Consider the following 14,075-nt stretch of genomic DNA (forward strand, 5'->3'; position numbering starts at 1 on the left):
AACCTGTTTTCAGGTAGTTGTAGAGAGTGATAAAATCTCTTCTGAGCCTCCTTTTCTCCAGGCTAAACAACCCCAGTTCCCTCAGCCACTCCTCACAGGACTTGTGCTCACGCTCCAGCACCTCAGTGTCTTGCAGTGAGGGGCCCAAAACTGAACACAGGATTCGAGGTGCAGCCTCACCAGTGCTGAGTGCATGTATCAAAGATACTAGTATTTGAAAGGCAGAATGTTTGTATGTGTCATCATGGATGTGTTTTAGCATAGTTGGGAAACAGTTTAGAATTAGTTCCTTAATAGCATAAATTTACTCCAATAGCAGTGTACCAGGCATTGCTGCATTCCAGTTTGTGTACAGAACACCTTCACCAGTCACCCACTTGAACATCCCTTGCTCTTCTGTGTCTGTGAGACCAATCCAAAAATACTTCTCGGAGCTCAGACCAATGAGGCTGATCAGGTAAGCTTGCTCATATCTGAAATGACAGGAGTCAGATGGGGTTTAAGCCTAGCTTTCCGTTAGCCTGCCATTTCTCAGCATCCTAAATTACACAAGACTGGAATGAATGGAGTCCTCACTAAGTTTCCTTTTACATGGAAATATGTTGCTTAGCTGGGTACCAGGTGGCTTTAATAGCAGGTGAAGCTGTGCTATACTGAAAAACTGCTCCTTACAGAACAGAAACAGCTGTGGTCTGTTCTTTCAGAGTAAAGTACTGGACAACACGAATGTGTAAAATATATTTAGTTAGAAAAGACATACTGTATTGATTATTTTTTTCTCAAGAAAAGGGATATTCTGTTTTTCTGGTTTCACATTTTTTTCCAAAAAGTTCTCAACAATTTTATAAAATACCAATATTACTGCATCAGATATACAGTTTTTAGACTCTTTTCATACCTGTCTCCTATACTTGCTAAATAAGCACTGCTCCTTTCACAGGTTTTCTTTGCTTCTGAAAATGTTACAGAGGTATGTCCAACCAGGTAGCAGTAAAAACCATGTCTTTCCCAGCCCTGTGATGAACACGTGAAATATACTTACAGTAAAAAAAGCATATGTTATAGAGCTTGAACTTTAGTGCATACTCTTAAATTAACATATTTTTAATATATCCTAATGAGATAATGAATTCCGTTTGAATTCCAGTGGACTAATGGAAATGAAGCTTAGTAAACATCCAGAGAGAAGAGATTTCGTGCTTATGAGTCCACCTTTTTTGACAATTTTTAACTCATAAAGAAGTCAGAGGTGCACAGAATGAAGAGTGCATTCAGAAGTGGGTGAATAAAATACTTCCTTGCTCAGAACTGAAGAGAGTAGTCTGTATTACAGTGAGATGCTGACTCAAGTTTCCTGGTGTTTCTAGGCTAAAAGAACAGTAACTAGTTAATTGATTTAACTCATCAGTTTACCTAAAAAATCTGACTGAAAAGGTAGCATAAAAACTATTGAAAAGCAAAATCCTCAAAATTACAGCTGAATTCCAAGTCACTTTTCCCTTCTATACCAGCTCAAGATTTGCTTCCTGCACCCAAGAAAGGTAAATAAAACCTGTGTTCAGTATTTAGCTTCTGCCTAGTTCTATCTAGCACAGTATCAGCTCTGTTCCCCATATGGGGTTGTGGGAAATGTTACTAAATATAGAACAGTGGTAAATAGGGAAGTAAAAAGAGGGGAAAAGAGAAGAAAAAAAAGCAGTAGGACACAATAACTTGTTCAAAACAAATTCACTCGTAAAAGCAATTTGATTGTGTCGATTTGGCTTCAGTAATGATATTTGTCATCATCTTGCATTATGTCACATAGTCCAGAAACGGTACCCAGTCTCTACTACATTTTAGATAACCACAGATGGTTGTAGAAAAATAAAACAAATACGCAGAAAACTGCAGTAGTGGCTTTAGCCTCCTTCACAGACAGTTCTGAGAGATAATGGGCCTGACTCATATTGAGTAAAAAATTTCAAAATAACTTTATTTTAAATAAGAGAATGTAGTGGAAATTATCACCCTGAATTTGATGTAAAATCACACTTCTTAGAGGAAAAAAAAAAAAAGATAATTTCAAGAACAAGTGGAGTTTGTGAAAACAATGGATTTTTGCTAACCAGATTCTTGGTTATGCTTTCTTCTTACCTTCCGGCAGGCAGGATCAGCCTTAGCTGTCCCAGAAACTCCTTGTAGTGGGTCTCTTCTGCAGATGTAACCTAATTTTCTATCACAGGCACTGTCTGCCCAGTATCCATCCTAGATGCAGGTTGGGAAGAGGTGAAAAATAGTGAGGAAGAACCTGTTTCCTTTAGAAACGTTACTGATTTTTTTTTAAAAAAATATTGTTTCAATGGGAGAATAAAGTTCTATACTTTTTAATTAATTTCTGGTATTTGTGCTTAATTGTGAGGTTATGTTAAGGTAACTGGGTGTCACGGGCAGACTGGTAAGGTTTGCTTGGCGTATAATGTACACTCACAGTCAGATGGGAACATGTATCTAGTTATCTCTAATGTTGAATTTAATTTAGAACAACCATCCTTCTGGGTGAATAAAGATATCATTCCCTGATTTGTTACAAAGTTGCATTAAAAAAAAAACAACCTAGGAATAGAAACAAAAATTAAATAGTATAATGCTACACAAATTTGGAATGATTCTACCTCTCCTGCCATAATGACACAATCTTCTTGTCCACTGATTGCATGGGTTGGTTCTCCAGGCAACCATTTGGTATATGTCACAGGAGTCCCATCACTCCACTCAAAGTACATTTGAGTGTTGAGATCATTCAGACCAATCCACAGCTCATCCACAGCTTCTAAGAACAGAAATTCACCTCCATTAGTACCCAAGTCCATAGGAGCAAGAATTTATGGAGATCAGCTGAAATTGCCATGTTATAATACAAATTCATCTAGATTAAATGACAGTGGAGTTTATTTTAAGATCTAATTCACATTCTTCTTTCAAGAAGTTAGAAAATTAGATACCAGCAGGAAATGAGATTCCTCAGCTTTATCAGTGGAAGTCCATTAATGTATCTACAGCTACAAGGCGTCTGAGTCAGATAATCAGCCCAAATACTGCAGTAACTAGAGCTGTTATTTCCTTCAAGTGATTTCATGCAGTGAAAAACAAATGAAAATCAAAATAAAAAGAAAATGAAGAGAGCACTAATTATTCCTCTTGTGGTTTTTTGGTGTTTCTTTTTAACCTATATATCTGTGGGCTTCCCTATGAATATTCATATCAAATATGTAAGGTGGTTTTTTTTAAATCCTGTAAGATTTCTAATAATATAATTCTCCATTTGTACCAAACACTGCCCTGTAGAATTACTCACTGTAGCCAAGTTGAGACAGTATGAAGCCATGCTCCTCGGGGTTGTGGATACTGGCCAGATTGCCATTGCTCTCATTGCAAGAAATTAGGGCTTCTCTCCATACTCTGGGGTCTCTATGAACCATGAAACAGTGATTTCCATAGGGCAACCATCCTTCGGGGCATTTAACAGGCTCTGCATCCCCTCGAAATTAATAGATATTTCAAGTTTTTAAACCGTGAAAACTGAAGTCTACAATAACTGCAGTTACGTTTGAAATCAGTTAATTAACTAATTAGAATGAAAATGGAGTGATTATAAATAAGCACTACTTCTATTAATTCCTCATACACATAAAATATTTTAGTCTGTTTGCTGTTGTACACTACTTCTACAGAAAAAATATTGCATTTAAACAAAAAATAATGGAGCCATGGTTACTGGGCTTCACTAGTGTGAAATATTCACTTTTGGTCAGTGGAATATTTTGGAATTCCATGTATAGTGTTTTCACACAATATAGCCCAAGCAGTTATGTTTTTCATATTTCATAAAGGCATTATTACTGCAGCACAAGTAATTCTCTGCACATATAGCTTTCTGTACTAAGTCTCATTAAATAAATCAGAGAAAAGCCTAGTAGAAAAGTGGTCTGAAGGAACATGAGTTTTTTGGCCATATTTCTAGGTTACAGGCAGACCCACTGAGAAGGTGGTTTGAGCCTGTTGGTGCCATGTTTCCAAGCCTCCAGTGATAAGCCTAGGTGTTTTCATTCAAATGCCTTCATGAAGGGTGAGGCATCTCTAACTTTATTTTCACATCCATGCAGTCCATGATACTTCTGTGATAGTGTATGGCATAGACCAGCATTTCTGGAATTGTGAATAATAATATGAAATAAAAATTGCTTGTGTAGTTACTGGGTTCCAGGTACATTTCCAGTATTTAGTTATATTTGGTTAAAGAAATAGCAGTATGCTTTGATCTGTGCCACTCATCAAAGAAGGAGAACAAAGGACAATGCTTTTTTTTAATTTTATTTTAAATACCCATGAAATTTTATTTTAGGAACACAAATTCTGTCTTTATCAAAGGGTTTTTATTTGCTTGACATACCTGATGGAAGAATGAAAGGATCCAGTGTGGAGTTTTCCTTTTTACAGATATAGCCAACTTTCAGCTCACATGGCTGGTTTTCCCATTTAGCATCTCTTCTGGGATTTATTACTGCACAGAGTTTCCCAGGCTCAGGCTCAGGGCTTCCTTCATAGAATAAAAAACCAAATTATTTTTCTGTAGCACAGGTTTTATGTCAGCAGCTAAAAGAACAATTTTCTACCAGCCTTTTAATGTGTCAATTATGGACACATGACTTCATCGCTACAGTTATTTTTCTACCGGAGATAAGGAAATGTAATTTAAAAGTACCCATCAAAACATTTCTTTAGATGCTTGTTGTATAATTCACACTCTCTGCCATATCTGATTGAAGAACAGCAGTCTCAAAAATAAGACATTTCTATACGTTTTGTGCAAATTGGTGGCTTGCACGGAAGAGAGACTAAATCTCAAGACTGAACTGATAGAAAGGTTGCAGCAAGTCCTTTCCTTGCCCCCCCCCCCCCCCCCCCCCCCATTTTATCACCCTGTGCATAGGATTCAGCTATACATTGATTAAGGAATATGTAGCTCACAACCAGTTATCTTGTTGCCCAGTCAGTAGATGCTACACTGAAGAGTCCAGGCATTGAAGGGGTACCTGGTGCTGCTACACAGACTGTAGGAAGACAGAGCTCATAGTTGCACAGTTCATGAAACTTCTAGTTTTATACCAAATTTGTTGTCAGGACACTGTTACCCTAATAGGACTAAGTAATGCGCTTAAAACACTAAGTTACATTCATGGAATCAGAGGACACATTTCAAGCTAATATTTTGGGACAGGAATACAGTAAGGTAGCATCTTAACATCATCTTCAGGCAAGGAATTTTACAGATGTGAAGAGGGGAGTGTTCTTCAGAGTAAGAACTATCAGCTCCTAACAATAAAAAGAAATTTCAAAACCTGAAAATTAGAGTTCTAGCTCGGAAGATAAACCAAGCTCAGTGAATGAATATTATTTGTTAAAAATATGAGACAAAAGCAAAATGCCACCAATCTGTGGGATATGTTGTCTGGCAGTTGAGTAGGGAGTGGTGGGAACCCAGACTGGACAAAGTCAGACAGGGTTGGCTTTCTCTTTATTGGAGCATGTTAAATGGCTTCTAGTTTTTAGAGCTGTGTTTGACAGAACAGAAAAATTATAATATGGACTTCGTAAAATAAAATACAAGGCACATCTTTTGGATGAGGCATACCAAGTCACATGTGAAAATAAATTTCCTCATTTCCGCAATGCCCTTGCAGAGGAGTCTTTCCTTTCTATGTCAGGGTCTGTTCCAGCATCTTTCAGTGATATGCTGGAAGAAAAAACTTCCACTCATGCCCTTTGAAGAGGTCCTTTCTGAATGTCCCTTTGGCAACTTGGCTGCAGATCTGCTCCTTGCTTCAAGCAGAGCCTCCTCACATGCCTTCACACTTGCTGTGTGTCTCTCCTCTGCCTGCCTCTGCAACCAGCCCTCCAGGAGGTTGTCCAGGACCACTGTCCTTGGGAAATGCGCAGTGTTTTCCTCTTCTCATGTCCACAGTGTGATGACTTATGTTTTTTTTCCCCTCCCCGCAAAAGATAAAACTTCTAATAATTTTGCAGTAAACTGGAAATGTGTACGTTAACTCATGATAATAGCCATCACATGGAGATACAGGAACTCCAAGGGTGTGGGCTGCTTGACCTGAGACCCAACTGCTCCTCTTCTCTGCAACGCTTAAGGAATTTGATGAGCTCAGCTGAAGGTAGAAAACCCTCTATCAGACTCAGCAACTCTGGGCTTTCCCTTCATCCTCTGTGCCAGATAAAAATGGGTGGCACCTTTGAGACTTGGGGAACGCCAAAAGATGGAATATGCATGCATTTATTCAGCAAGCAAACATTCAGCATTTTCTGCAAACAGCTGTTGCCATGACAATCATTAAGCAGTTTTCAAAGATAAACTGCCAGTGCTGTGAACTCTGTTTACAGTGTCTCTTGAATGTTAAAGAGGAGAGAATAAAAGAAAAGCATAAAAAGTGAAGGGGAAAGCTTTGCAAGACTGACAGCTGAGTCCTTGCAGGATGTGAGGTCTGATAACCCTTGTGAAAGTTGAAGAGACAGAGGTTTTAACTGACTTGAAGGTATTCCTAGTATGCTACAGCTCAACTAGTGCTTTTCACCTTACCTACTTCTGATAGGAGATGAGTTTATTTAGCTCTTCTGCTTGAAACTCATTGTGGTATATCCCGTGAAGAAAAGCATCTTTCTCAGATTTTTTAATATCACGTCTCATAAGCCTTTCAACTCTATTTTCTCGTGTTCATGGGGAATAATACAGGACTGTAATTAATATGAATTCATCATACTGCTGGGAAATATTAATTCCAGAAACTGTTAAAAAAAAGGATTGCTACCTGGTGCCCAGTTAAAGTATCTGAAGGGAATGCCACCACTCCACTGCCAGCCACTGTTGAGATTCAGACTGTTAAGCCCAATCCAGAGAGAGGATCTCTTGCTGTCAATCAAATCTAGGCAACCAAAGAGTTGAAGTCTAATGAGATTTGTTAGGAAATGCTCTGCATTTGCAAAGTTTGGAGGAAGATAATAAATGCATACTTTGTGATTTCTAAGTTCAGCACAGAATCCATGTTTACTGGTAAATAAACTCAGAGAGTTTATTCTGTAGATAAAAGGTAGAGAATTGCAAAAGACTATTTTGAATATTAGTTAATCTGAATTTGATGCTATTCTACAGTTATATGTAAGCAATAAGCTTTGAAAACTGAAATACTGAATTGCTGTTGTTAATATTTATGTTAACAACGTATGTAATCAAGTTTGCTTGATTGCGATGCAATTGATACAGAGCCTTCGTTCTACAGAGTCTATGCATACATCCAGAAAGTCTTTAGATTTTTAATAGTGTTTTTTATAAAATTTGTATGGTATTTCCAGAAATCTGTTTCATTAAATATATGTGAGGAATACTGATTTCTTAACACAGAAGTCATATAATGACTGCCTCCTATAACGACGTTCCTTCTTGTAAGGTCCCTTTCTGGGACCTTTCTGGTGTTTTCTGAGCTTGAGCCAACTTTTGCTTAATTAGCTGGAAATTCTTAACTTTCTTTGAAAAAATGATAATAATAGAAATAGTTTCAAATGGCAATTCCACAACTTAATTCCACCTATAAAAAGCTTAATTTACAGTAATTGTGCTGTTTCTCTAGCAGTACATATACCATTTTTACATCATCTATTCATTGTAATGTGATTAAAGCACTGAAACATGTAATCAGTCAAAAAACCTCTTTGACACTCTTTTTACTGAGTCTTGCTTATTAGTTCACCTCTTAGATAGATTTGTTCATGTATCTCTGTGACACTTAATAATTCTGCGTTCTGCTGCTGGCAGCTCTTCCTTGCTTGGTGCCACGTGAGAGCTGACTGGTAGTTTATCTGGTAGTAGGTGCCCGTCAAAGGATCCATACTCCAAAATCTGTCATTGTCTGTGTGAGAGAAAGGAGATTTAGTATTACAGTTTGTTCTAAACAACTTACACAAAATGTTATGAGAAAATTTACCTGCAAGCTTACTTATGACGTGAGATTCTGAAGCAAATAATGCTCAGACCCCTGAAACCCATACTCTTCCATCGGCTTGCTCTTTGTTAAGTAAAAGGGAGTTTGCCATTGACATTAGCAGAGATGGGCCTTTCATCCTTTATTTTCAGTTTCCCTTGTCAAATCTGATAATCTCCAGGTGAAAAAAAAAGTAGTGTAAGAGATCAATAAAGCAAAACTGCACCTTGGTCACTACTCTGAAAACCTGTTGAGCAGCTCATAGGTTACGCCTAAATTAACTCTTGGCTGAAATACAACTGAAATGCAAACATTTCCAATGATGCGAAGTTTGCTTTTCAAACTCTGCCATCATTAATTACATTTGCAATGCTACAGGCCTGGGGAGGAGTGGCTGGAAAGCTGCCCAGCAGAAAAGGACCTGGGAGTGTTGGTCAACAGCTGGCTGACTATGAGCCAGCAGTGTGCCCAGGTGGCCAGGAAGGCCAATGGCATCCTGGCTTGTATCAGAGATAGCATGGCCAGCAGGACTAGGGAAGTGATCATCCCACTGTACTCAGCCCTGGTGAGGCTGCACCTCAAATACTGTGTTGAGTTTTGGGCACCTCACTACAAGAAGGACATTGAGGTGCTGGAGCATGTCCAGAGAAGAGCAACGAGGCTGGTGAAGGGTCTGGAGCACAAGTCTTATGAGGTGAGGCTGAGGGAACTGGGGTTGTTTAACCTGGAGAAAAGGAGGCTCAGAAGAGATTTTATCACTCTACAACTACCTGAAAAGAGGTCATAGTGAGGTGGGTGTCAGTCTCTTTTCCCAAGTAACAAGTGATAGTACAAGGAGGAAGAGCCTCAAGTTGTGTCAGGAAGGTTTAGATTGGATATTATTTTTAGTTGTAGACTCAGGTGTTAGTGTCCCAACAATTTTATAATGCCAGAAACTTCATGTTTGCCAGTTTATACAGTGAGGATATTCTGGCATTTTTCAAGCTAGTGCATGCAATATTGCACCAGGAAATAATTTTCAGTAATATCAATGAAAATGGTTGTGGTAGTTAGTGTTTGCTAATGAGTTGAACCTGGTTTCCCAGTGCAATACTCTGCTCAAAATGACAAATAGTGAGTCTGTGGTGTAGCACTGAAAAATTAGGTCTGAAGCAGCGTTTTTAATATCTTCATTAACACCGTATTTTGGTGTCCTTCATCCTGCACTCAGATTCACATACATTTATCTGTTCAGATAACATTATCGTGTAATGTAATCTGAAATATTACAAGGGAAAGGTTGACGATGCTGCTATTTCAGTAAGACCTTTGAGGCAATCTTCTTATTTTATGTCTTTCAGAAAAGAAACTACATCCTCCCGTAGACTGTAAACCAATCTTGTTATACAGAACAGGGATTTCCATGCATAGAAAAGGTTATACTACTGTTACCCCAAATAGCAATGAGCAAGGAGAATTAGGCTGTGAGTAGCATCTCAATTTTCAGATGATTTTATGCTGAATGCAGTCATATTTAAAGCATACTGGTCTTTTCCTGGGTGTTAGCTACTGATGGACACACCCAGACAACTTTCAGTCTGACTGTAGACTCATAGGAAACATTATTGTTTCTTCTGTAAGGAATGTTATGGCATGACAGAGACATTTTTGAGTAAAATGAAGTCATTACAAGGTTTTTCCCTTCCATATTATTAACAGTGTCTCAGGTAAATTGGTATATTTACCTAACAGTGTTGTGTTATAGCATCTATGTCAGCATATGGGACTTACCACCAGTTGGACAGAACCCGTACAAATGGTCCTCATCAAAGTCAGGGGTTGTTGCACACCAGAGCAAGCCATCTGACCTGCCAGCAGCTGTGCACCCAGCGTACCATTTACCACTCAGCTGGAAGGGGAAAGCACATGGAGCTCCATTGGCATTTCCTAACACTGTGAACAGATCTGAGGGGGCAAAAAATAATTATATAGGTATGGGAATCTGGGGAACCCAGTTCTCTACGTATCTATACTCTACATAAGGCTATGTGGTGAAAGTGTTACAAGTGTTACACCAGTGTCACTGGGGACCTACTGTCACCAGCAGTGCCTTCCAAGGAAGTTCTGGGTAAGGCTTGCAATTTACCGTTTGCTTATGATATCACCAGCTGTAACAGCTGGAAATAGAGGATTTTCATTCTGTAGCCAACTATGAAAGAACTGTAGTGATTTTTGTCTCATATGTTTAAATATTTTTCTAAAAATAGCATTATTTATCATGTAGCTTAGCTTCCCATCATTCATTAAAAATAAATATTTGATTTAATTGTTAAATGTTGTGGGATTTTTGGCATCAGAAATCTCACAGAACAACTGAAGGGTAGCATGCATGGAGTTATTTCCTTACACTTAATATTGGTGTACTAAACATAAAGATTTTTGGCTTTCATCTAACAATACTAATACAATTTCACTAGTACTAGTATACAGTTAAATAAAGCGCTTTGATTAAAGCTAACAACTGAAAATAGCCAAGATTCACCTTTGCTTTAAAAGCAAAGAAAAAATATACACATTTTTTGCACATTGAACCTAATCAGCTGTGCATCTCCTGGATCGAGGAATACAGGCCTGAATATGTGAACTAATCATCCTCCAGTCCACCATTGCCTCAGGGGGAACAGCTGATGTTAGACTAAGGGGAGCAGAAATCAAAGGATCCTATCTGTGATGCCAAACAAGTGAGTTCAATACACCATCAAGATTAACCTTTAAACTTTACCTTCATGGCCTTCAGAACACAAATCATTCATGGTTCCATAGATCTTCCATTTATCTATCATTGCTGATCCTGTCTTCAGCATGATACTGTCTTCTTTTCTTTTGCCAGCACTGAGAAATAAATCTTCCCCTTGGATTGCCAAGGTCGCGTTTCTGCACTCCCATTTCTGGAATTCACTTTTCTTGTTGCATGGGTACAAAGAAATCTTAGCTTGGTTTTGCTTGTAGGGCACTCCCAAACATTGTGCAAATGCCACGCTCATCACCTGGTGATCAGACACCCATCTGAATTTTTGTAACTCAGTGTTTTTCTTGCAAGCAGCTGTTGTAACTGCATGAGAACTCTGTGCAATTAAGCAGAGCTTAGTATCCTCATTGTATATTAAAAATATTTCATTGTCTGTAAAATAAAATAATCAAAATTAATGTACTTATGGTGAGCACATGGTGAGGGGAGCTTGTGAGGGAAGATGTGCTGTTGATTCTATGCTGATCTGACTCATGTCAGGAGACTGTAAATCTGAGTCACTTTTGCAAAGATCAAACAGCATTTTCAAGACTTTTATTTCCTTCTGTGAAGGAAAAATAAGTGCAGCTCATAAATACAATACAGAGGAATAAGAGCACATAAAATACATTATGACAGCTTCAAGAATGTCATCACTATAATGGAATTTTCATGAGTACAGTGGATTTTATTTTTCTAAATCCCTCCTGAAATATACATTTCTTTCAAGATTTCCAAAAGAGACCTTACTGAAGATTTGGAAGTTTGCCATCACTGCATGCACTGTAGATTTAACTCATGTTACATACATCTCCGCGTGGTTGCATTTGTGCTTAACACAGTTAGTGAGTGAGCCTTCTGTGACTCTTGCTCCTTCCGTAATTGGCATGTTCTGTTATGGTTTGGGGTTATTTTTAGAATGAAAAACCGTGGAACAGTGGCTTGTTATCTTGCCTTGCTCCAGTATCCTCTCATTAGTACATCTATAATAAAAATTCAACATAATTTACACAATCAAATCACAAACATTCTCAGAAGAACAAACACCAGGCAGTATATAGACATAGAGATATATATATATATAAAAAGATACTATAGGTCTGTGCCTGTGTGCTTGTGCATTGTTATGGAAAGACATTATGTGAATGCTGAACAAACTAGCTAACACTCCCGAAGGATTATAGGCAGCCTAATTTAGTAATCCATCAAGACAAGTAGGCCCTGCTGGGAAGAGCTGCCTAGTACTGCAGTTGTATTGCCCACAGGTAAAGCAGGTTGTTCAGTGCTGGACATCGGCCTGACATCAAGTAGCATACAACTCCCACTGGCTTTGGGTCATGAGGGAGTGAAATTTGGACTACAGGGAATAATCTAGGACCTATGGGATAGGAGGGCAAGGCTTTGCCCTTCAGTTCTCTGTGCCTCAAATCGCCACCTGCAAACAGAGATGTAGCATCATGCCTGTATCCATCTGAGAAAATAACTACAAAAGGGACCCTTCCAAACACTAAAGTAAATTTGCAGGACAAGGGTAGGATGTTAGGGAACAGCCAATGTTGAATAGTGAACAGAGCAGAAAGTGTCTGGGAAATTCAGGGAAACTATGACAGGAAGAATAGTTCTTGTTACGACATCTGTATTTAATGTTTGAGCTCTCCCAAGAAGGCCCTGTCACTTTGACCAGTTTAGTAATCTATGGAAGTTTCACTTCTTCAAATCTAAATTTGGAGCTAAGACCTAGTTTCTTCTTTCCTTGTCCATTTAGAGAGAAAGTATTAAATCTTAGGAAATCTTTTATTTCTTACTGCTAACTAAATAAGTGGTTAGCATAGTGCCCAAAGTTTCAGCTATTGTCCCTTGTAGTATTTTTGAGTCTAACAATAGGAGTTCTCACTGGAAATTCTGAGGTTCATGCTTGGGCATGTGGGTTTGGGTCCCAGCTTGCAGAGCGGAGGAGAGACCCCAATTTTCCACAGGCTAGTGCTGGCATAGCTCACATGGCACAGTGTCTGCTTTCAGAAGCTGTGATTTGTATCCTACTCCTCCACAAATCTAATAAATTGAAGGATAAAGGAAAAATGTCCTTGAACCTTATCACCATCCTTATATAAAAAGTGAACTGTGACCTGTCCTTGGTCAATTTCAGAGGCTTAACACATCCTTACTCTGAAAGCCATAGTGGTTAAGAGCTACACATACCGTACCCTATGTAATTCCTTTCTCTATTTCATTTTTTGTAACTCAGTCACATATACAGACAGGGACTATGGAGCACACTAAGAAGTCCGTCTGCTTCACAGAGTAGACATAAGCAATAATTAAACTGTATCCAAAAGGAAATCTTTATCTGCATATATGAATCTGTCCTGACCTCTGATTCCCAACTTTACCCCATCTTGACTCTTCACTTCTTTTTGAAAGTGAACCAACATCTCTGTATCTGCATCTTTTTTAAACTTCTGTGGACCATTCCAGTTAAGATGAATATGAAATGCAGGGTAGTCAAGCTGCATGAAAATCTTAAAGAGCCTACAAAACAAGCAAGACAACAAAAATGCCCACTTTCACATCCACTTTTGCAGGGGATAAAAAACAAAGACTCACCGAGTGTCTGAAAAGCAGTATGAATGAAAGAGAGGAAAACTAAGACTGTAGAAAAATTCAAGTGTTTCATTTCTTTCTTCATTTTCACAAAGAGATGAGCTGAAATTAATTGCTGCAGTAGAAGTCCTTAAGGAACCAGTTGGCACTGGCTCCTCAGTTTTTGAGAGTTTTAGTTGAAAGAGAAAACTCTGGGCTCTAAATAAGGAAATATCCTGTCACATGTGCTATTTTGAAATCTATAAATAATTACAAAATTCAAACTTTGCATCTTAAAGTGAAGTTTCCATCCATGTGCATACAAGTGGCAAAGTTTGAACAGTTCAGCATCATTCCACTGAATTATTTTTAATTTTCTTGAGTCTGCTCTGGGATTGTAAAGCCCTGACCATCAAAGACAAAGAAGCAGGGAGTGTACTTTAAATGAATGTACTTTAAATCTCATACATACATACCTGGAAACTCACAAAAAAAATATGGAAATTTCTTGGCCAGATAGGTCTTCACTGATACAAAAAAATATATTCACTTAATTTGATGAACTGAGCAATGTCGACTATTTCAGTGTGAAAAATTAAGCCAGACAGGATAATTTCATTTCACTCAGTAACTTGACAGACTGGTCACTATGTATACACCTGGCTTCTATCTTCTCTGATTTATCAACTGATAAAACTACT

General features: G+C 38.3%; 1 protein-coding gene across 2 annotated transcripts in view; it reads right to left on the reverse strand.

Annotated features, from left to right (window-relative positions):
* LOC141927324 (macrophage mannose receptor 1-like) overlaps positions 1–13,519 on the reverse strand; it is a 33,883-nt gene extending 20,364 nt beyond the window's left edge. Inside the window, exons 1-12 of one of the 2 annotated variants that reach the window (XM_074834502.1) lie at positions 13,399–13,519; positions 11,545–11,777; positions 10,789–11,187; positions 9,798–9,971; positions 7,797–7,955; positions 6,861–6,974; positions 4,433–4,579; positions 3,338–3,520; positions 2,655–2,812; positions 2,137–2,247; positions 899–1,014; positions 325–473 (exon numbers count right to left, since the gene is read on the reverse strand). In XM_074834502.1, coding sequence (XP_074690603.1) covers positions 325–473; positions 899–1,014; positions 2,137–2,247; positions 2,655–2,812; positions 3,338–3,520; positions 4,433–4,579; positions 6,861–6,974; positions 7,797–7,955; positions 9,798–9,971; positions 10,789–11,187; positions 11,545–11,566 — 1,732 coding nt within the window. In that variant the 5' untranslated portion in view covers positions 11,567–11,777; positions 13,399–13,519. The remainder of the gene's footprint in view (positions 1–324; positions 474–898; positions 1,015–2,136; positions 2,248–2,654; positions 2,813–3,337; positions 3,521–4,432; positions 4,580–6,860; positions 6,975–7,796; positions 7,956–9,797; positions 9,972–10,788; positions 11,188–11,544; positions 11,778–13,398) is intronic. The other variant, XM_074834493.1, reaches the window with a different exon arrangement.
* Between the last annotated feature and the right edge of the window lie 556 nt (positions 13,520–14,075).

Source organism: Strix aluco, chromosome 1 (genome assembly GCF_031877795.1).
Source record: "Strix aluco isolate bStrAlu1 chromosome 1, bStrAlu1.hap1, whole genome shotgun sequence".
In the NCBI taxonomy this organism is placed as follows: Eukaryota; Metazoa; Chordata; class Aves; order Strigiformes; family Strigidae; genus Strix; species Strix aluco.